Source organism: Aulonocara stuartgranti, assembly GCF_965226115.1.
Source record: "Aulonocara stuartgranti genome assembly, chromosome: 6".
Classification (NCBI taxonomy): domain Eukaryota; kingdom Metazoa; phylum Chordata; class Actinopteri; order Cichliformes; family Cichlidae; genus Aulonocara; species Aulonocara stuartgranti.
In genome coordinates this window covers 7629444-7651905 of record NC_138944.1, presented here as the reverse complement: position 1 = coordinate 7651905, position 22462 = coordinate 7629444, and the positions used below count along the sequence as shown (strand labels likewise).

The window sequence follows — 22462 nt, the reverse complement described above, 5'->3', positions numbered from 1 at the left end:
CTTTATAGGCTATAGGCCCGAACAGAAGAGCAATGGAGGGGAAGTGCACGCTTAAACAACTCTTCCCACAAAACCCACAATACTTCAACCAAACTACCCAGAGGTGAAAAGCATTTAACCTGGAAAGGGGAGAATTAAATCTGTTTTGAATTAAATATGCCTACAAATTGTTAGGAATTGCGCAACTTACCTCTGTGTGAACATAGCCTATATCACCTTAAAGTTTGCACCTGAAGGAAAGTCATGTGTCAAACTGAAAAATAGCATTGTTGCGCTGGGCTTTTCTCGCAGATACAAGTCAATAACTTGCCAACTGTCAGTTCACATTCTCCTTTCAGAAACGCAAAGAGTAATAATGTACGGAGCAGCTGGCAGCATTAACTGTGGTACTACATATATGACTACGGAGTTTGTTAGCAAAACAACTGTCGTTCAATGCTAAAAATCACAACAGAGCACCTGGATAAGGCGCAAGGATACAGGACGCACTTGCACACCAGCGCTACATGTTCTTCCGCTGGATAGCTTAAAAACATAAGAATAAAAACAACTTCACTGTGACAGCTTATCCTCTCTTCTGGGTATTCCTGAGATTCGCATGGAGCTTTAACTCAACGCAGAAAAATCAGAAAAATCAAAGTGTGGAAATTTAATTGAACTGTGAAATGTTTTTTCTAACATTTAACAAATTACTAAACACTAGGATAAATAAATGTATAAACTCTTTAATGAAGAATACAAATGGACTTTACGCTAATTAGAGAATTCATTGTTGAAGTCGACGAAAATGCCATTATATGTTCTCTTGCGCCCTCTAGTGACATAATGCGAAAACCACTCCCCGAAGTTGATTCATTGAAACAAATGAGTGCCAGAAATATTCACTGTTTATTTGTTATGCTTGTGGGGGAAAAGCAAGGCTTTCTACAGTTTTGAGATGGCACAGTGTTGCTGCTAATCCAAGCTCTATGTCACATGCTGTTACTGATCCAGTGGGCTTACATTTTTGGTGTATTGTATGAAATATGGATAAATGTTACAAGAAATTTACTTGTACATGCCCATAAAAAAATAAACATAACAAATCCCAACTCATTTTTTAATGTACACAAATGTGTGCAGATGCAGTGTTGTAAAACTGTAAGCAAAATATCAAGTCCCATTCCTTCTATTGTGTTCTCTATTGTGATGAGGTTTTAGGGGATGATTGTGGCATCCATATTTCATTCATTATTCAGTAAATGCTGCTTCAAAGCAATGCTGCCCCCAAATCTCACTCACAGCCCAAAATTAAATGTGTTGCCCCTTGGAAAAAATGCTAATTCACATCCTTACAGGAAGTACTGCAATGTGTTCAGTTACTGCTGGTTAGTGTCACAGCTCCTGCTACATAAACGCCTCTGAGAACACCAGTGGGACTGGATGTAAAATGGTCCTTCACCAGTCTCCTTATGTGGTGGAGGTGGTAATCAGGATCTTTATTGTCCCAAATGTGTCTACACATTTCTCAGCAGCCAGGTTGGAGGTGAGATACCAGACTGGGAGAAGTAGTTCCACCACCATGGTTTTTCCTCCCTCTCTCTCCCACTATCACCCACATCTGGATCCCTGTATTGCTCAAACTGGTTGTAGGGGTCAAATCGATCCCATGTGTCTGATGTGGGGAAGAGGTGGTCATCAATATCGGGCTCCACGGGAACCTGGATGCAGGACATGAGTGAAAATGTTAGAGCAGAGGTGAGGAAGGAGGTAATATTTAAAAGAAGGTGGTACAGAGGGTACAGCGGGACTTTGAAGACAAACCTTCTGCAGGACAAAGTCAACACGTCCAGCCTTGCTCATGGTGTGAGGCAAATAAACTCTCTTGCTGACCTTGGAGTATCCTTTGGCTGTGGCTGTCACGATGTGAGTTCCAGGGTTAAGCAACCTCCAATAGTCTCCATCTTCAGCTGGAAGAAAGGCAATAAGTAGACGCAGAACGGTGGGAGGGAAAGTGAAGAAAGTTAAAAGAAGAAAATCAGTAAAATGTGTATTGTCTAAGGTTAATTTACACATTTACAAAAGTAAGACTCCAACACATCAAATACTGACATAGTTATGTATACCTGTGGTGACATCTTTTCTAACACCCCTGATGGAAATTGTTGCATCTTTTATTCCATTACCATTACCATCCTTAACTATTCCCTTTATTCCTCTGTGGACCTGTTTAGAGAAAAGGAATACAATGGCAAGATTTGTCAAGCGTAGTTTTTTCCTGAACAGAGTAATTATCCATGCGTTCAACATTATAATTTAGCAATTCACTTACCATCGATGATTTATAGTATAGTATAGTATAGTATAGTATAGTATATATATATATATATATATATATATATATATATATATATATATATATATATATATATATGACATATAGATTATGAACATGCTACTATATCTTGTTTAACTTTGAAATATTATTATTTGAACAGATATTTCTTTTTATTCACAGTTAAGAAAAAAAAAGTGGCACTTACAGATTCAAGAAAACTGAGGAGAGCTTCTTTATTCCTCTTCCATTCTGGGTAAAGCTCAGCCTCTGAGGGGAATTTGTCGCATCCAAGCTCCACGGTTATCTCAAGACAGTTAGTGTGTAAATAATTAAAGTCTGACATACCTGCAAAAAGTAGGAGAGGTGCACACATTGTGGGAAACTTGGGGGAAAAAAATTTACGCAAAGAAGTTTGATTTATGTCTTTTGCTGTGAGAATTAAGGAGTGGAGTTAAAAGTATCTCACCACCAGCAAAACTGTACCACAGTGCCCCATTGATAATCCCCCGAGTTCGATAAAAGGAGGCACCACACCTCTCTGTGTCATTGTTTGACATAGTGGCATGAGCATCGGCATATGTGCGAGCCAGCTGCTTGAAGACCTGAGCATTGGCAGATTATTGGCCAAGGTAGACATTGATTGTTATTAGAAATCTGCTATCTATAAAATTCCACTCCCCTACCTGTTCATCTGGAGTGGGGGAGAACATCCGCTCCTCAAGAGGATGTCTAGAATAGTCAAATGGATAGGAGATCACCAGATCCCCTCCGTGGAGGCTGGCAGACTGAACAAAAGGCAGAGACCTGACCCACTTCATCACTGCGTAAGTCTCTGGTGCCACCTACAGTAAAAAGAAAAGATTGAATCATTTTTGGAAGCCAATATGAAATAACTGCTGGAGATTATTTCTGGTAATTGTTAGTAAATTAGTACTACCTTCTTAAGTCTTGATGCATGCTCAATCATCCATGTACAGAAATCCTAAAAAGTTGCTTCTGGTCATCTGGATGTAGCATTTTCAGTGTGAGAAACTAAAACTGCTAGTTTCAGTCATTATGCAAATGTTCTGGTAATAAGTTTGGGGAAACCTGCAGTCCGCTGGGACTGAAGAAGTCATTTGGATGACTGACAAAACGTTTCTGCCACTGAAAAATCTCTACGTCCAGAGGAACAGAGTCAACTTTCTGGTACTGCCTTCTTACCTTCCCAAACCAGTATGCGTCGGGAATCGGGATGTGGTCAGTACGGTAGTGCCTGCTGCGTCGATTCCGGTACAAGACAGACGTAAGGTCCGGAAAGTTCCGGTTCAGGTCAATATTCTGGGCATTGGTTCGACCATTGGTCCAACCATTCAACAAGTGACCCTGAAACATTTAGATTCACACTAAAAGCATTAAAATGTGTAAGGCTGCTGAGACTGATGACAACATTAACTGTAACGATGTCATGTCCAGACATTAGTAGGTGCCGTGACTATATTAAGAGCAAGATATTATGATTATTAGTCAGGAATCCAAGAAGGAACATGTTAGACTATGACTGTTAATTCTATTGTTAACATGAAGACAAAATCATATATCCGTCAAGAGAAAGAGTAGCGAATAGAAGCAGAAACCATTAAGTCTTAAACATAAGATGAGATGAGATAAGCATTATTGTCATTGTAAGCACAACCATGCAATAAAATTGGAATGAGCACAACAATTTCTTTATCTCATCCAAATAATCAACAAAGTTATTTTTTTGGATTATTTAAATTGTTACATGCTGTAAACATTTATGTATATGTGTCCATATACAGAACAAATATTTCAACATTCTGTTTTAACTCTCTCTCTCTCTTTTTTAAATAAATACAAATGGAAAGTTACCACACTACATGCAGTACATAACATTTAAAATATGGTCATATTGATATAAAATGTGTGATACACTCTAAACTGTCATTTGTATTTAAATCATGCTCTCTGGATAAATCACTCAGAGCAGTAAATGTGTTTGTGGGTGCTGCTGTATTTAAATTACTGCACAGTACATGCAATGACAATGGCAGTTCTAACAGTGGACTTCATAATCTTTTTATCAATCCTGTATCAAACAGCTGATACACACATTAAAGCATGGAGACAGTCAGTGTATTCTTTTTATGCAGAGGCACAACATCAAGGCTGCATGCCTATGCAACATTTCAAATAAATGTTCCACCACCAGTGTTGTTATTCCGAGTATTCATTAAGAGATGCCAGCACAGAAGTCTCGCCATGTTTGAGAATCCAGCATAATGCATGCCAGAATAAACAGAGCTCAGAGACTTCTACAACTGCTCAACGGGCTAGATAAGTGAAGCAAGGTACATGCAGATTTCCCACTGCCAGCTATGATATGTATGCACACTTAATTTCAGAAATGTTGAAACCCTGGCAAATTCAAATCAAAGTTTATGCATTTGTCTGGGAGTAGGTGGACTTGCCCTGGGCAACAAGACTATGTAGACAGACAAGCAGACAGGCTGACAGAGAAAGAGGTAGGAGGTGGAAGCCTGGAGTCATTTCGTAGAGCTTCTGTGCTTACACGGTTATGTATTAAATAGTTAAAAGTTTCCTCTTAGGTTTCAAATTTCACAGTCCACAATCCACATTGAAAAGCTCTGTGCATTAGCTGTTCTTAGCAGATTGACCCACTCTTCCACCTTCACACCTGAAGCTGAGCAGACTAAATAGACCAAGATCAATTAATAAATTGAGATCGGATAATGACAGTTTGTCTTTTTTCTGTTAACAATATTTACTTCATGGTTGATGAGCTCCGGGTCATTGTTATCCTCTACCTCTGAGGCGGCTAGCTCATAGCCATCGGGGTTCATGGAGGCTAGAATATGGATGCGAGTGGTGTTGATGATGGTCTGAATTCTTTGGTTTCCCAGGATATATTCCGAACACAGGTACTGGGCCAAATAGATGAGCAGCTGGCGGCCCAGCACTTCGTTGCCATGCATGTTGCCCACCAACTTGATCTCTGGCTCTACTACAGTTCGTGGACAGAAGTGCAAATCATTAAATCTGCATTCTCTTATTTATTTTTTTAAACTTTTGCCATTTTGAGCAGAACAAGCAATAAACACAAATCAAATTGTGTATTTAGGTAGTTGTTCTGATGAATTTAATAAATGTGTGTGTATGTTTAAACAACCTAGGAGGGGAGGGGGTCAAAATAACCTTTCAGGTATGTTTGTGTCAATTATCTACTTTTAAAGAAAGCACCTGGCTTGTTAGCTGACACTATATTGAGAATATATATATTTAGTGTAGAAAATCTAAAGCTAGAAACAATTTTAAGAGGGCTAATATAAAGCCAAACGAATAAAGATGAGTAAGGGATCTTGCATTTAAGACATCAAGCTAAATAATGGTAAAACCCTGCAGAGCTGATAGGAGGTGCTATTCGCTGATAAGATCACAAATAGCAATGCTGTATGTAAAATATCTGACCATTTGTTTTCCCCAAGTCTTAGAGAGGTAAAACCTTTTTTTTTTTAAATAACATCATACATTTGCATTAACCTTCCTTACTCACATAGCTCATGTTGTCCTGGGTTGTTGGTGAACTCAATCACCAGTAGATCCCTGCCCTCAGTGCTCCGTCCAATGCTGTAGACGTGGGAGATATGAGAGCACTTGGCTGCTGTTCTCTTCAGGATGCTGTACATCTGTGCATTGGAGGTGTAGGTGAACTGAATGATAGTACTGGGCTCCTGAGGAGAGAGACTGGACAGTGCTTGCTCCTGTCTGGCTGGAGGAGGGACACCAAGATTTAGGGGAAGCCAAGAAGAGTGCTTCAAAAGAGCGTCAGACTTACTCAGGCAGTATACAGTGCATTAACATGACCTTTACCTTTCAGCCCTGCCAGAGGATCAAAGCAGCCTTCTTGGTCACTGGCAAAGAAGCGGTCACAATCCAGGAAATAAGGCCAGGCCATCTCAATGGCCTCAAAGGCATGTGTGCAGTCCTTCCTCAGTGCCTCACATGTGCTCCGGCAGGGTTTGACCATCTTGTCATCTCTGCAGGGTGAGGCCAGTACTGAGCAACCTACAAGACGAATCTCAGGGGAGCACTCCCCATTCAAAAGGCCATGGATGACACTTAGGAGGAGGTACTCTGCCCCTGACTCTGCCTCCAAACGAGTCCGATGACCAAGGATGTTAGGGAATATGGTTCTGGATATAATGTATACATGATTTTTAACAGCATGATTTACATCAACATGTAAAACAATAAAAAAAACAAAAACAAAAAAAAAAAAACAGCACCTTATGAGACCGTTGTGTAGTTACAGTTTTTGTTGGCACAGATTTCTTGGCCAAGCCCTGTTACTTACCTAGAGTATTCCATATCATTACAATAGCCCAGGTTCAGCTCTGTGCATTTAGCTGTTGGAGCAGAATAGATGTAAAGAAAGATAAGGAGTCAAAAAGAGGACACACATGGTTTGACTAAATCATTATTTTTAAGTATTCTTTACATGTTTTTTTCCCCGCCAGTGCTCAAATATAAAGACTATACTGTAAATCACATATTTACAAGTAGTTTGAAGATAATGCCTTATCTCTTTGGATACAGTTCATATGGATTACATGGTTTGAGTTTTTCACCAGCCTTCAGAGCTCTGATGTTGTATGGTTATGTGCCATTAGCCCTGACTTGTTATGACTTGTTCACTGTCTCTTGGATGAGAGTCAATGGGACTCACTTTTTTTTTGGGGGGGGGGGGGGGGGGGGGGAAGCACCATTTGCTTTTATAAGATTTTGTGGGAAAACTGCTAATTTGTCTGATATAGTACCTCATCACAGAATAGACAAGCACAAATCCTCCCATACAGGCTGAGCCTTGGTACTGCATTTTTTTTTCTTTATGTCAGAGATTACAGATCTGTCTCATCTATCTGGAGCAGATGCATGCTGCATCTTCTAGGTACAGCTCTTCTGTTTTACCTGACTCAAAGGTCAGGCCATGCTCCACGGCTAGGTTTACCCAATCGTTATTCAATCCATGCAGTTAAAAATTTGTCCAGTAAAAAAAAAATTCACATACGTTTTTCTTCATATGCACTGTTGCTGCATCTTCCTGTGAAAAAAATAAATAATACAAACTCAAAAATATATAAACATCGCTCATTGAACGCTAGATGGAGACATCGTAACAACAATCCAAAGAAGAAACTCCATTTAAAATCACCGTTTATTCAGAAACAAACAGCAGCTGGCCATGAGTCTGTCACACACATTTATTCTTAAATCTCCCTTACACGTCTCTGCAGAGTCTAATTTGGCTATTATGTAATAAAACTGAGAAATATGCAGACTAAAAAAGCGCCTATTAGCTGTCTCGAAGCAGAGAATTAAAATGAATAGGTAGGCCTTAAAATTATTTGAATTAGTATCCGGGTAACTTAACATCGGAAGTCGAAAGCAGTCTATCAGCTAAACCGTGTGGACGTTAAGTTACATGGTTTAACTCCCACGGACTCTAAGCATGCATCACAGGTTTGGGTTTGCACGGTACGCGTATTTGTTTGGACCAGATGACCTTACCTAAATACTCGTCTCCTGGATGGCAATTCTGCTGCGGGACGCACAACGAAGTTTTCGCCCAGAAAAGAAACATTACCAAAAGTCCTAGCTGCATGTTGGAGTGCTTTGCGCTGCCAGAAAATTCGGTGTGTGATGTGGCAGTGTGTGTTTGAAGCTGCCACTTTTCGTTTTCTATGCTGGATGATAATTACCACCCACAGGACGGAAACCTCCTTCCTTTGTTTTATCGGTGCATCCCTGACCTGTAAAAACTGAGGCGAACCAGGAGCGCGGCTGTGCCGATCATATTTCACTGCACAAAGTGCTGTGCGCGTATGTGTGTGTATGTGGGGTGTGGGCACGAGGAAGAAACGTGGCTTGTGGGGGTGGGAGTAAGAAAAGTTTGTGTCTCTGCCTATTATTTGACATAATAGCGCTGCAGAGGCTGTTCACACACCAGTGTATGGATAGATTTGCACCATTAGGGTAATCTGAAAATCTTCACCGACCTTCGTATTCCCGGCTTTGGTAAGAATAATAAGCCATTACCAAGCTGTAACAGGGATTTAAAGTGCTTAGCAGCAGTTTCCATGGGCTTAAGAGGTAGCAGCAAAAGATTCAAAAATAAGTATGATAGCTTCACAAGATTCTAGATCACAGGTTTCTAATTTTTTCGTTTAACCGTTCAATATTGGATACTTCTTGATTTTTATGCATGAACAGAGACACGTGGAAATATAAGTTTAAAATATGTTCAGTTCATATCAGTTAATAAAAGATCACGATCATAATATTTGACTCACTAGTCTAGACTGATGCAGTATTGCAGTATACACTCACTTTAAGTACTCAAATAGAAGACTCGATTTTCATCTGTGGCAGTGGAGTTTATTTTTGAAAGTGCTCTGATATAACAATTTCACACATCTTCTTTGTATCTATTTTTGCACTCTATTTCAGTCATTAACACAAACAAAATGTAAGCATAAAACAATAATAAATGAGCAAATGGACAAATCCAGTGTTATCACACTTTATAGATACATTTCCACAGTACTAAACATGTTGCAGTTTTCATGTGGTTGTGCATCTCCAGGCAAACTAATGAGCCCTATGGAAACAGCAATCTGTAGAGGCTGAAAAGGCTTCGGCACACATCGGACGTGAGAGGTGCCGTTCAGTATGAATTGTTATGTGTCCTTCACAGCTCTCCCAGTGGAAAATAATGTTCCTTTAACAGTCACATGACACAGTTCTTTGTTAAAAAGTCCTTGAGCAAGGCATTGACTTCTTTCAATCTGCTGACCTTTTTGACTTTAAAGACTGACCTTTTACAAAAAAGATCAAAGCATTAAATCATTTAAAAATGACCACATCAAGCTCAAGTAATCCTGGCAAGACAGCTGTCATCTGTGGTGTCAAATGTGCTGCTTGCACTGGTCACAGACAGTAAGTAGTGATCTTTTCCTACAACTCGGCTGATAATACTAACCAGGACCTTCCTGTACTGCTGCCGCAGAAGACAGTAGACGAATGGGTCACTGGAAGCCTTGGCATAGAACAAGCATTTGGTGGCAATGCCCCAGTAACGAGGGATGCGCACAGAGGGCAACAACTCCACCAACCTGTGGGAGTAAGACAGAAAAAGTAAATTCCACTTCCCCGGATGTGTATTTATAGCATGGAAAGTTATGGAAACAACAAAAGGCATCTGTTGCCTTCATGGGGGTTCTTCCCCTGTTATATTGGTTCAGAGGCAAGTTGTTTTATATTTTTACTGTTCAAATAAAGGGTCTAATGCAATCCACTGCAACATTCATACAATGAATGAAACCTTATTAGGGCTAATTATGATGCTGTGTTACAGAAGTAATGACTCAACTTTAAGGAAGATGTATACATTCTAGATATATTCGCGACTTAATATTATAAAATATAGAAGACATTCACATTTTAAAACAAAGTTCAGTCAAATGTCACAACGGACTTGGTGCCATGCTGCCATTCCACTTAACTACACTGGAAGGCTTACCTGGTGATAACATATGGTGAAAAGCAGAGGATGAAGGAGCCAATGAAGACGCAGATCTTTTTAGTGGCGCGCTGCTTTCTCTTCTTCCGTTGCGCTAGGCACCTCTCCTTCACACTGATAAAAAAAACCACATTAATTTCTGACATTAATAATTAATAAACTCATTAACATGTTACCTAATATTACGCAACCGTTTTTTTCAGTATGGCGTAACTGGTAGAGATTTATTTTATCCAATTAAGCTGTTTTGAAATCAGAGGCATGTCAAACTTTTTTTTTTCAAAGAAAACACTCTACCTGGGGTGGATATCAACCAACAGAAGCAAAGTCTGCACTGTAATTACATCTATCCTCTTGCAGTGTGACTTAGCCACTCTCAAAACTTTCAGGTAAGCGAAGCACAAGACGAGGAGGCAGAGCGCAAAGCTGCTACCGTGGAACAGCGCTGTGAAGGTGGCGTAGATTCCCAGCTGAGACACCTGGTCCAAGTCCAGGTGAACTGTGCATGAGGCGTAAGTGTAGCTGTAGCCTCCCCAGTTCATCATCAGCTGAGTGAGCGAAAAGATGAGAGAGTGAAGCCAGGAGTAGGCCACGATCAGAAAAGCGTCCCTGTAGCGCATCTTGCTGGAGTATCTCAGAGGAAATACTACCGCTATCCACCTGTCCATGCTCAGCGCCGCCATGCTCAGCATGGCATTACTGGTGATAAAAGTCTCGGCAAAGCTGACGACGTGGCAGAACAAGTCCCCCAAGGGGTTTGCGCCACTGACCACCCCCAGAAAAGTGGCAGGCATGTTGATAATACTGAGGAGGATGTTAGATAAAGAGAGATTTATCATAAAGATTCCTGGTACATGGGCTCTTAAATCGCTGCTCTGAACGAAACATAGCAGTACCGACAAGTTGGTCAGCAGAGAAACAACAGCTATTATCACAATGGACACTTCCAGAAGGAACTCCGGTATGCTCATATCTCGTGGTTCGTGTTAGCAGCAGCTGTGGGGAGGATGTTACGGAGAGTCCGCCATGCTCTCTCCTTTTGCCCCCCACCAGCTATGACGGATAGTCATTGCCACGTGCCAGACGCGCACTTGTGAGCCAAGCAGAGAGAAAGCGCTGTCCGGTGCTGAAATGCCTCAACAAACCTTCACGTCAGTGTTGAGATAAATAACTTAAAAGTTGTTTAAGATTTCTAGGAACTCAAATACTACTGATCGCGCCGATTTCTCCACTAATGACAGTAGTTTAGTCCAAATTGAAGAGCTGAGCAAAGGATAACACGAGATTGCCGGGTGGTCTCAGCGCTTACTCGCGATCATGCGCACTATCCGGCGCCTCCTCTCTCACTGGCAATGCCGTGCGCCCTGCACGTGCGGTCGGTGACTGGCTCATGTGACGCTTGAACAATATCCATGCGGGCAAGAGTTAATGTGAGAGATGAGGATGTTGTGTTTGCATCCAGCTCTAAGTTTTTATCCCAAAAGAAAAGCTCAGCTGTGCTGTCTGTAACTATGGAAGGAGAGCAGAGCTTTTCGTGTGTGTGTGTGCGCGTGTGTGTGTGAAAAGCTTGACTCATCCTAACCACAGCTGCTTCATGCCTTACTCTAACCTTTTATTCTAGATATGAAACACATACTCACCTTATAATCGAATGACCTGCCTCAGCAAACAACCCTTTGTCACCATGATGTAACTGTGAAAGCAGATTTGGGTCCCCATAACATGAGTAATATCGGGACCACACACACATGCACACACACACACACACACACACACATCTCCATAGCAACAGAAGATCTCTGGTGTCTTCATCACTCTTTGAACTTCATCTTACTTAGCACTGATTTGTTTTTGATTTGTCCTCAAATACCTTCAAGAAGTCATTTGCCACCGCATGTTCATTTAAGTACACTTCTTGAAAGCATCATATGCTGTGTTACGGATCATATGGATTACAAAGGCAGGTTGAAAGGACAGAAGAGCTGGCAAATTAAGAGAAGACGGATGGAACCTGAAAAGCTGAAGGGAAACTGGATTGAGGGGGAGGAGGAACACGTGTGGGAGAAATGAAGAAAAAAAGATGCTGGTTGTTGTTTTATATACACAGTGCAGTTTCAGATTGCCTTTACGGGCAGTGTATTTCCATTTGAACTCTTTGATAGATTTTAATCATCAGTAAAAACAGAAAAATATTACCCCTTTAACGAGTTGGTGGAAATAAGCTTGACGTTACATTACTGTGCCTGATGTTAACTTTTCAGTGTTACATATTCCTACTCAGAGGCTGTAACTGGGGCTTAGTTTGTTCTCATTTTGGCAATAATGACATGTCTCCATCTTGACATAGAAAAAAGCCCTTTTCACTTCAGTGAAAACCAATAACAGTGCTTTAAGTGCAGTATTGACAGGTCTGTTGCACTGAACTGCAGTATTCTGTTTTCTGTGCTAACATTGATTTAAGGTTACATGGATAATTCCTGTCACATGTAAAATCTAATGCCTGCACAGTTAGTTCAAACACAATGTGTTTGAAGCCTAAAAACATGCGCGGGCTTGTGAGTGTGACTGATGGACATCTTTTTCCTCATTATGCACACATTATTCAGTTTATGTTATCTTAGGGCATGCAAGTGGGCTGTATTTTATTTCCTATTTTCTTCATGTGTTTCATCCTCTGTGTCCCCAAAGGCTACATTTATATTCAATTATTAACAGGTTTCTAGAAGATCATATTTACAGTATGTGCTGCAATAGCCCCAGTGATGTACTTTTTCTTCTTTTGGTGTTTTGTCATGCTGCTTTCAGTGGTATTATTGTTATTGAGTGTGTAATCGAATGGCTAAACTGCTGTGAAGAAAAACCAGCACCTCTCAGTTGCTAAGAAGAAGGAAGAAATATCGGGAGAAATAGCAGAAGAGAAAGAAGGAGAAATTACCTTCAGAAACAACCCTCTAAGTGATCTCATATTCTCACTGGGCTTCTGTGGATGGCGAAGCTGTTATGCCAGTATCAGAATAGTGATGGGGAAGCACTTAAGAAGTCCCACTGGCAGGCATCCCACTCAACCTTGAGCCACTGCCTCTGGCTGCTATGTATATATATATATATATATATATATATATAGAGAGAGAGAGAGAGAGAGAGAGAGAGAGAGAGAGAGAGATGCTGTGAGTATCTGCGCCATTACGTAACATCACAGTTCCCACAGTCAACAACATAATACAGAGCTCTCTCTTCACCTTAACTTCATCTTTATTAATTCCCCATAAAATATGACAATATTTTTAGTTTCTGTCCATGCATCCATCTGTTAATGTAGCCTTCATTATTACTACTGCACACAAGTCTTTTGTATATATGAGGTATGTATTCCTTTCAATATTTTTTATTCAAGTGTTTGAGAGTTTGTATTTATATTATTTAAGAGTTTTCGCTTTTTTGTTTGAGTACGAGTAAATTTCATTGTGATGCCGTGACAGTGGTTTAAGGACAGTCTCTTATCTCTTATGTTAGGTTCCATCATTCTGATATATGGATCCTTGTAGGTGTACTTGGCCTATTTTAAAATGAAACCCATTGGTTTTTATACATGCTTATTCCATTATGTTTGGTGTAGTACTATAGGCTGCTAGTGACAGAGAGAAGAAGATTGCTCCTTTTTGACAGCTATGACCCTGATCTGTCTGCTCTATTAAAATCAGTTCTACATTAGAAAGACTAAGAGGAAGGCGCTCTGTGGTGGTGTTGGTAGCATGCCCCTGCTTTGTGATAACTTTTCAGCAATGATGCTGATGGTCATGAGAGGAGAAAAAGAGATGGGCTGCCAAGAAGACAAAGACTGTAACCAAATGTCAGGGTGACTGTTTCTGGAGTGTGAGATTCTGGGTGAATGAACAGGTCGTGACCCTTTGAGCTACAGAACAATCACAAACACTAACTCACTCAGACACTCACATGTCCAGATACACACAGGCCATCAGTTTCTCCAAGGTTCTCTGTCAGTCTTCCTGTTCCTTCCTTCTTCTACCTTCCTATTTATTTCACTCTGAGTCACATGTTAACAGTGACTCTACGATACTGTTAAAGGTGTCACTCTTTTTACACTTGTTAATGAAAGGAGGGGACAGGAGTGAAACTACTTCTAATGATGTGTATCCAGGTCAGAGCATACAGACTCAGGTGAAATCTATGATCTATGTATTCATACATAAGTGTAAAAATGATGCAGATATTTATTTATTTGTTGTTTTTAGATTTCACCCAACAGATAGATGATAGACAGATTGATACTTTATTGATTCTACAAGGAAAACTGTTGTGTTGTAGCATCATAATTAAGAGCAAAAAAATAGTACAGTCTACAATAAACAACAAGTCAGTAGCACAGTTAAATAAATGTGCAATCTGGCAACACATCAGCTAATATAGTGATGCAGCCTCAGGGGGCCAAAGGTGATTTTAAAGGCTTCTGGTGCAGCAAGCACATATTCAAGCCAAGCATCCCCATTCAATCTGAAAGCCACTGTTTACAAATAGAGATAAATGAAATAAAACTAATAACAGGCTAAATTTTCATATGACTCTGTATATCATTACAGTAAATAATAAATAAAGTTGTTAGGTGATTGCAATGCAAGTTTTCAGCTTTAATTCAGAAGGTTTTAAAAAACTATTGAATTGCAGTCCTTCTATGTATGGTTCCCCATGTTCAGTGGCTCAAAAGTAATGACAAATGACCAACATGATCATTCATCATTGTATTGTATTGTAAAAAAAATTAAAGAGATTAAAGATCAATCTGGAGTCGATTTTGAGTGTTGAATTAGCATTTTAGAGCAGTTCACTAGAAATATCGATATGAGGTGCAAAAAGATGTCAATGCAAGTGAAAGGGGCCATCATGTCACAGTACTGGGTCTGGGACTCAGTGTTTTTTGATCAATTTATATTCTTGGATTTGTTGTTTCTCATGGTTTTTATTCTCACTATTGTTTTCTGCTTATTTATAATTCAATTCAATTCGATTTGATTTATATAGCGCCAAATCACAACAACAGTCGCCTCAAGGCATTTTATATTGTAAGGTAGACCCTACAATAACACATACAGAGAAAAACCCAACAATCAAATAATCTCCTATGAGCAAGCACTTTGGCGACAGCGAGAAGGAAAAACTCCCTGGTTGGTTCTGAGAGGGGCGGACATCTGCTGCGACCAGTTGCGACTGGTCTTTAGGTTTCTGTCTCTGTGCCTCCCGTGTGTTCCTTGTGTCACGTCTAGTCAAGTTATGTTTTCATGTCTGTGCTTCTCCTTGTTTCAGCGTCAAGTCCGTGTTTCTGTGGCTGTCTACTGTTTCCTGTTTTGCTTTGACGGTCTCATGTCCCATGTTAGTGTTTTCAGTTTTGCTTCTTATCGGTGTCGTTGTGTGTGATTGCTCCCAGCTGTGCTCTCCTCCTGTGTCTCATTCCCTGATTATCCCTCTGTGTATTTAAGCCCTTTGTCTTCCTCTGTTTGTTGCTGAATCATCTGTGTGTCATTTGCGGCATTCCTCACATCTTAGGCGTCTGCTTTCTTTTTTTACTTGTTTCTAGTTTTTCTCCCAGTTTAGTCCTTGCCTTCCTCAATTTTTGTTCATGTTTTGCGCTATCATAATTAAGTTTAAGTCTGTTGTATATTCCTTACTGCAGGGGTGAAGGGAGTGCCAAGCATCGCAAAGACCAAAGTCGCTCATATACTGCTTGATTATATTTGTGGACTGCCAATTGCACTGAGTTCCTGCTGCATTGAGCCTATCAATTTTTCCATTTAGCCCCAGGTTGAAGTCACCCCCAAGAACGATTATGCAATCTAAGTGTTCAGAGAGTGTACTAAAAAATCAGTGGAAGAATGAGGGGTCATCAACATTTGGACCATTTATACTCACAATACATAGCTTTTCGTTAAGTATAGATAGTTTAACGATTAGGAATCCGCCCTCTGGATCTATAACTGTGTCGAGTATTGTGAAATTAATATTTTTATGTATTAAAATTGCTACTCCCCTTTGTCAAGAATTATAACAGGCTGAAAACACATTAGGAAACATCATTCAAACCTGTTACAGGCCCATGAGTCTCTTGTAATAAAACAGTCTGCCTGTAGGTTTTTAAGTTGATTAAGTATTTTTAACCTTTTTTCTCTGGAGCATAGCTCGTTCAGAATAAAAAAGTCAATAGTTTATTTATACAGAAACACCAGGTGAAGACATATACAGTGCGACGGGTCAGGAAGTCCAGGGAAGGAAAGGAAAGGAGTCCACAAAACACACTCCACTCCCACACTCTCCACACTTTGTTCCAAACTCTTCTTCGGGCACTTACGCTCCAATAAACTCCACGCCACACTGCCAGACTCGGGGACAGGACAGGAAACAGGAACAGGTCTGGGAATCTATTCATAAATAGAGCACAATCAGAAACCACTGTAGGGTTGCAGAAACAACGATTACTAAGGTTACTCAATGATCCAGCTAAGAAGCGCACTGAGCCACTGTTTTAAATAGTGGCTCGGCAATCACACAGGTCAGCGGCAGGTTGATTATGCCAGGTGCGTGGGCCAAGGGCCGGAGCCCAACATGAGCTCTGCTCAGGCAGACAGAGGAGAGGAAGGAGAGAGAGAGAGAGAAAACAATAACAATGCAAACATATGGCCCAAAACTAGGTCAGCCAGGAAGACACGGGGACCAAGACAATAACAAAAACTTTAGGAGTGGTCAAATCAACAATATGTTACTTTCTTAAAAAGAAGGAATGCACTGATAAATTCAGTAATGCCAAAAGGTCTGAAAGACCACAGAAGACAACTACAGTAGCTGATAGTGAATTCTTTCCGGGATTAAGAAAAACAGCTTCACAACATCTTGACAAGTCAAAAACACAGTCAAGGAGAAAAGCATATCGCTGTCACAGTCAAGAACATGCGCTGCAAATTCACAACACGGTGGATACGTCTGGTTACACGCAAGAAAAGACCAGATTAGTCATTGCTAGAAAACATTTAAAAGAAGAATCTACTGTGGTGGTTTAGAGAGGCAAAACAAAAGTTGTGCCGTTTTTCAAAGCCCTAATTGTATATATTTTCTCTCTACTGGCACTTTGACTCACTGCCTTTATGTCATTAGATTATTTTTGGGGTATCTTGAGTCATCCCAAGTCATGTTAGAATTCTGTATAATTTTAATGTGTGTACAAAAACTGTTTGTATGCTTATATTTACAGACTTAGTTCCTCGAAAGTGTCATTGAGGAAAGATTTTAATTGCTTTCAATCATTGCCATCTGCACAGTGTTTGCATTTCTTGCCAGGCACCAAAAAACTCTGACAGGAAAACTGACAACTTGATGGGTCTTTCGACTTGGCATCACCCTGTAGGTTTAGGTTGTGATAAAGTCAAACAGTGCTGTTTTGGCTTCCAGAAAACTAAACGTGTCAGGCCCATGGCAGAGATAAAGTCAATTTGTGTCCTCTTGTTGAGTGTACACTGAGCACATTTTCTGATTTCTCTCTGCTAACACTCTGCCAAGGGTTAGCTATGAAAACTCTATTTGAATCCCAGACCATTAGAGAGCATATGTTTCTCTTCTTTGCAGTTATGCAAGATTATAGTTCCCGTTTTCCTTGGCTGACTAGTAGTTTATTTTCACAAAGATACACTCCAGATGTTTCTTATTTGGAAAGGGGATTTCTAGATGCTGCATCCAAAAATTTACTTCATTACTGTGCATCTTGTCAACAACATCAGTGATGCTTCACAGATGATAAACACCTATAACAGAATGACCATGCTAAAAGCTAAACATTCAGTTTAGAGGATTTTATTTTCAAACAGCAGTAAAATGTTGCCTTAGGTATGTACACCAACTTTACCCACTGAACTCTGTGCCCAAACACAGCAGGCATTACTCTCATTAAGCGATTTAACCAACTATCCAGCTACAGCATGACGCAGGAACACAACGACTGATTACACACATAAAGATACCACATGGCATTAACCACCACATACATTGCCAGTATGAAAGCGCACACTCACACCCACACAGAGGATGCAAGATGTGGAAATGTAGCTGAATTATTCAAAATCCAGAGAAATGCTTGTGCAAGAGGAGACAAGGGAAAAGTCCACTGACTAGATTTACAAAGAAACAAAGAAAGACAGATAAACACACAAAAAGAGAACGAGAGGGGGAGATGCATGAGTCAGCAGTCTGCCAGAAAACAGGAGTTGAGAGACATAAAAAGAGCTCAGAGGATTTAGCTCTCACTGGAGTGCTGACAAAACGCTCACTTTACTGTGGCTGTTTTGTTTATGCGTACTTGTATTGCTTATGTTGTGGGGACCTCAGTGTGCTACACGGTCACATTTTGGAGACCAGCCTTCATACTGGGACAATTTCTTTTGATTTTAGGATGAATTTTTGGTTTCAATTAGGGTACAATGAGACAAAGTCAAGTAATAGTATGGTTGGGTTACAAATGAGCGTAACTCAGTGTTTGTGTGTGCGGCAGTCTGTTTATGAGCAAAGTCTATTAAACATAGGCAAATAGTTCCTTCTATATTTCTTTTAAAATATTTTTTCTTACAAGCATGAAGTGAAATTGTAACTTGTAGTAGCCTTAAAGAGACAATTCAACATTGTAGAAAAAAACGCATCGTAGTCACAAATATTCAGCCACACCCAGAAAGCGGGTTAGCCTAGCATAGCATGAAAATGAAGCAGAAAAAGCACAATGTGTAGCTTTTAACACATTCATGTGTGGAAATATAGATATTATAAAAGAGGCAGCTTCACAGTAATGGCAACACTGAAGTGTCTATGTTATTTTTCTTTCTTTAAAAAAAATAACAGTGAATTATAAAGTGAAAACACTGTAACAATGCTATAAGTGTTGGTTTTGATAATAATTATCACCTAAACCTGAACGCTACATGGAAAAAGGCACTGAGTCACACCTCTTTGTCAGGTGTTTTCAGTCCCATTGTTACATGTTTATAAAATCAAGCAACTACCGACACAGTCTGCATTTACTGTTGGGAATACATGTACTGGTGTTATGTATTTAAAATACAAAATATAAGTAACTGTATTCTGTTACAGCTACTGGTTAAATAGGTGATAATTAGAACAAAGTTACTTTGTTGAAATAAATAGATTACACGGTAGCGTTTTCCTGTTTCATATGTTAGGCTATCCCCTCTCTATCCCTTCTCTAATTTTGGAAATTCCACACTGGTGGAAACCCAAATAAAACATGCAATGAGAGGCTCTAATGTTAGTGTCCTGTTAATGTTGGTAGTGTCAGTTACACAATGGACCCGGAGCCAGGACATCAAAACCAGCAACGCACGGGCAGGAATGCATTTCTTACTTAGAAATTCCGACACCACTTTATACTTTAATTGAAAGGAAGGTTGTGTATAGGAAATGAATTACTGCTGTACCATGTGTGAAACTAAATAAATAAATAAATGAATGAATAAATATTTAAAGAAGAAAGGGTTGGGAGAAATCTGACAGTGCAACGCAAACTCTGTTTGCCAGCAACCAATCTGCTCTCAGCGTCAAAAGACTCCACCTCCAACATCTGGAAGTAAGTTCTTTTTTTAAAAAAAACAACAAAAAAACAAACAAACCTAATATTAGCCTGCTGCAACTATCTTGTTTTAGTTGTTGTAGCTACCTGGTTTATTGCCACTTCACACAGTATCTTCAATGTACGATTTGTGATTTATTACTATTACTGAAGGCCACTCAGCACCGAGCTAACATTGTTAGCTGGCGTTAGCTGAGGTTAGTTCATATATGTGCAAACTGTTAGACTTGATGGATAGCATTAACAACCTGCTAGCTGCAAATAATCACGTGCAGTCCTGAAAGCAGACAGAAAGAAACATATTACTGATACAGAAATAGTTTAAAAAGTGGAGCCTTACCTTATGTTCACCCTACTGTTACTCATTTTATATTAAGATTTAAAAATCTAGTAACCATGTAAACCTTTTGGAATACAAGCATGCTGATCCACACAGGTATGCACACAGGTGTACACACGGGTGTTCACAGACGTGGACTACACCTTTCTTGGCGGCTGCCTCAAAGCACATTGTGCGCTGTCTATCTTGCGTGCTGCACAATATCGTTTATTATTTAGTATCTACTGTTATCTACTGCTAGCTAATTTTTTGTGATGGTGCTGTTTTTTTGGGGGTTTTTTTATTATGTTGCTCTTTGTTGTTTGCTTTCTCTTCTGTTTTTTTTCTCCATACAGGTGATCCAGGTGTTTGTTTGTTTTGTTTTTTCTTTCTTCCCCCCCTTCTCACCGTCTCTTCTCCCCTTTGGTTTTCTTTCTCTCCCTCTCTTTCTTTCATTCTTTCTCCCTGTCCTATCCCCCAGTCATGTCTGTCCCGTTTGTAGCAACTGAAAATAAAATAAATTCATAATTATAATAAAGGTCAATCAAATGGACCAATATGGCAAGGCCATGATGATCCACTTGGTAAAATAAATCCGCTTGGCATCTTTCTTGGCCTTAAGACAACAATTCTGATGGCTAAAGATCCTAAAGGGACACAAAAAAAAAAAAAAAAAATCTAGTTGGTATTTGTAGCCTTCAGTAATAGTAATAAATCACACAATAGTACATTCATGTAGTTGTAAAAAGCTTGATAATATATTAAGTAATCCAAAGTATTCAGAATACATTACTCTCATTGAGTAACTCAACAGAATGCATCACGAATTACGTTTGGGGGCATGTATTCTGTAATCTGTAGTTGAATACATTTTAAAAGTAACCTTCCCAACACAGAACATGTGTGGGTAACTGATGACAGAGGATAAAGCAAACTAAAAATAGTGGCCGCAGTCTGAAAACCAGAACAATGAGCAGGAAAGACCATAAAATGTTATAGAGCAGATAAGATGCTGCATACTTGGTTCTTTTACTGTCCATATGTAACTCCTTACTACAAGCTAACCTTTCACATACCAGTTTTGGGAGCTGTTGATAACTTGAAATGTTGACAGTGGGAGTTCAAAATACAGACAATATCAGATCCGCTATCATGAGTGTCTGATATTAAAACAATTCTTGCATAAGTTTTAAGCTTAGTGAATATTTATAAATACTGCAATATCAAACAGTAGGAATGCCAAGCACATTCACAACCAGAAATATTAAATGAGAGGTCTTCCAGAAAAGGGCACCGTGTCTCCTACACAGTTTCCAAGTGTTTTATAAGCTCTGCAGTTAGTGCCTAAGGGCTATGCATCTGAAAAATAGACACTGGTGACTAATTTTCCTTCTGAAAAACAAACTAGAAGTCAAAGAAAGAAGAGTTACAGGGAGGGCATCAGCAGCTCTGGCATATGTGCATATGTTAAATGCATGAAATAATGAAAGTAAATGTGTATTCACTCTTTCCCCTTTAGTATAATCAAAAGCAGCACATCTGTCATTTACTAAACCCACGTGGAACCACTGTTAAAATGGGTTGATAGGACGTATGTGTAGCAAGACAAAGAGAAAAACAAGTGAGAACTCATCTCCTGTCACTCTGAAAAAGCCAACTCTGAAGTGACTGTGGACTATTTCCAAAAAAGATTTCAATAAAAACAGGCCATACTTTGAGAGGAATGCTTGGAATTTAAGCTCTCGTTAAATTTTAGAAAACCGACCTCTGGGAAATATAATCTGAAGTGTCCTGAAGTGCACGTCATTCCAAGAATAGCTTTGCACTTCACTGTGTGATAAACCAACTTAATATGTTTGCAGAAGAGGAAACAAGAAGTCTATTTTCAGCAAAACGCTCAACACAACAGCACATGGGTGTATTTAACTTTTTTCTAACACTAATTGTCCAGTTGTGGAGCATCACTGTGTGAAAAATGTGGTGTATTGCTGTGTTATCATCCATGCTGAGGATGTTTGTGTGCCTGTGTGGGAGGTAGGTCGAAAGACTAACAGATTCACTCTGTAAAAGTCTGGTAGCTTTGTCTTTTTGTCTTTTTAGAGTAAATTGCCCACGTTAGTAGTGATCAGTAAGCCATGAGTCATAGAGAGTAGGATTTGAGACAGATGGGTGTAGTTAGGGCCTGTACTTCTGTAACACCACAATTTAACAGGGTTTCTTTTTTTTAAGCCAGTGCAAGCTGTCTATGCCAAATGCTCCAATCTGTGGTCTTGACCCTTAAACTTCCTCTAAATATAAAAGTTTACTATAAACGCAGTCTCTTGCTAGAGGTTGCCAGTAACACAGGTCAAACCTAATACTGTCAAGTGTTTAGTGTTACGGACGTCTCCAGTTCACTTCCTCGATTGGACGAAAACCCACAGATATGCACAAATCCAAAATCAGAAGGGTTTTCTTTTCTTTTTATTATTAGATCATTAATTAAACAGTTACATTCCCTACGAACAGATAAATTCATCCCTGGATATTCCGAGTGGCACATAAAGGTCCTGTGTGTGTTTTCAAGCATTGAGGAGATGATGTTGCTCAGCTTCC

At 39.7% G+C, this 22462-nt stretch overlaps 2 protein-coding genes across 3 annotated transcripts; both read right to left on the bottom strand.

Annotated features, from left to right (window-relative positions):
- Positions 1–869: 869 nt before the first annotated feature.
- Positions 870–8243, bottom strand: cpz (carboxypeptidase Z). 2 transcript variants are annotated; one of them, XM_082537318.1, is made up of 13 exons: positions 7907–8243; positions 7407–7439; positions 6693–6744; positions 6209–6531; positions 5892–6107; positions 5146–5342; positions 3521–3682; positions 3001–3159; positions 2784–2919; positions 2523–2662; positions 2106–2205; positions 1804–1949; positions 870–1700 (listed from the first exon to the last, which is right to left on the bottom strand). In XM_082537318.1, the coding sequence occupies exons 1-13, from the start codon at positions 7998–8000 to the stop codon at positions 1497–1499; spliced, it is 1962 nt and encodes a 653-aa protein (XP_082393444.1). In that variant the 5' UTR covers positions 8001–8243; the 3' UTR covers positions 870–1496. The 2 variants fall into 2 exon arrangements, with proteins under 2 accessions (XP_082393444.1, XP_082393443.1); XM_082537317.1 differs by having other exon boundaries at positions 5107–5342; positions 7907–8242.
- Positions 8244–8455: 212 nt separating this feature from the next.
- LOC309709432 (G-protein coupled receptor 26-like) lies at positions 8456–11214 on the bottom strand. Its single transcript, XM_082538052.1, has 3 exons — positions 10215–11214; positions 9918–10031; positions 8456–9510 (listed from the first exon to the last, which is right to left on the bottom strand). The coding sequence occupies exons 1-3, from the start codon at positions 10886–10888 to the stop codon at positions 9267–9269; spliced, it is 1032 nt and encodes a 343-aa protein (XP_082394178.1). The 5' UTR covers positions 10889–11214; the 3' UTR covers positions 8456–9266.
- Between the last annotated feature and the right edge of the window lie 11248 nt (positions 11215–22462).

Bases quoted from the DNA above. Each gene is read 5' to 3' on its own strand.
- cpz (XM_082537317.1), bottom strand. From the start codon at position 8,000: ATGCAGCTAGGACTTTTGGTAATGTTTCTTTTCTGGGCGAAAACTTCG. The intron at 3,160-3,520 runs GTAAGAAGGCAG...TTTTTACTGTAG, and splicing joins ACGCATACTGGTTTGGGAAG to GTGGCACCAGAGACTTACGC. The intron at 2,920-3,000 runs GTAGGGGAGTGG...GCCAATGCTCAG, and splicing joins CCCCCACTCCAGATGAACAG to GTCTTCAAGCAGCTGGCTCG.
- LOC309709432 (XM_082538052.1), bottom strand. From the start codon at position 10,888: ATGAGCATACCGGAGTTCCTTCTGGAAGTGTCCATTGTGATAATAGCT. The intron at 10,032-10,214 runs GTAGAGTGTTTT...TTTTTTTATCAG, and splicing joins TTGGTTGATATCCACCCCAG to TGTGAAGGAGAGGTGCCTAG. The intron at 9,511-9,917 runs GTAAGCCTTCCA...TTACTCCCACAG, and splicing joins TCACCATATGTTATCACCAG to GTTGGTGGAGTTGTTGCCCT.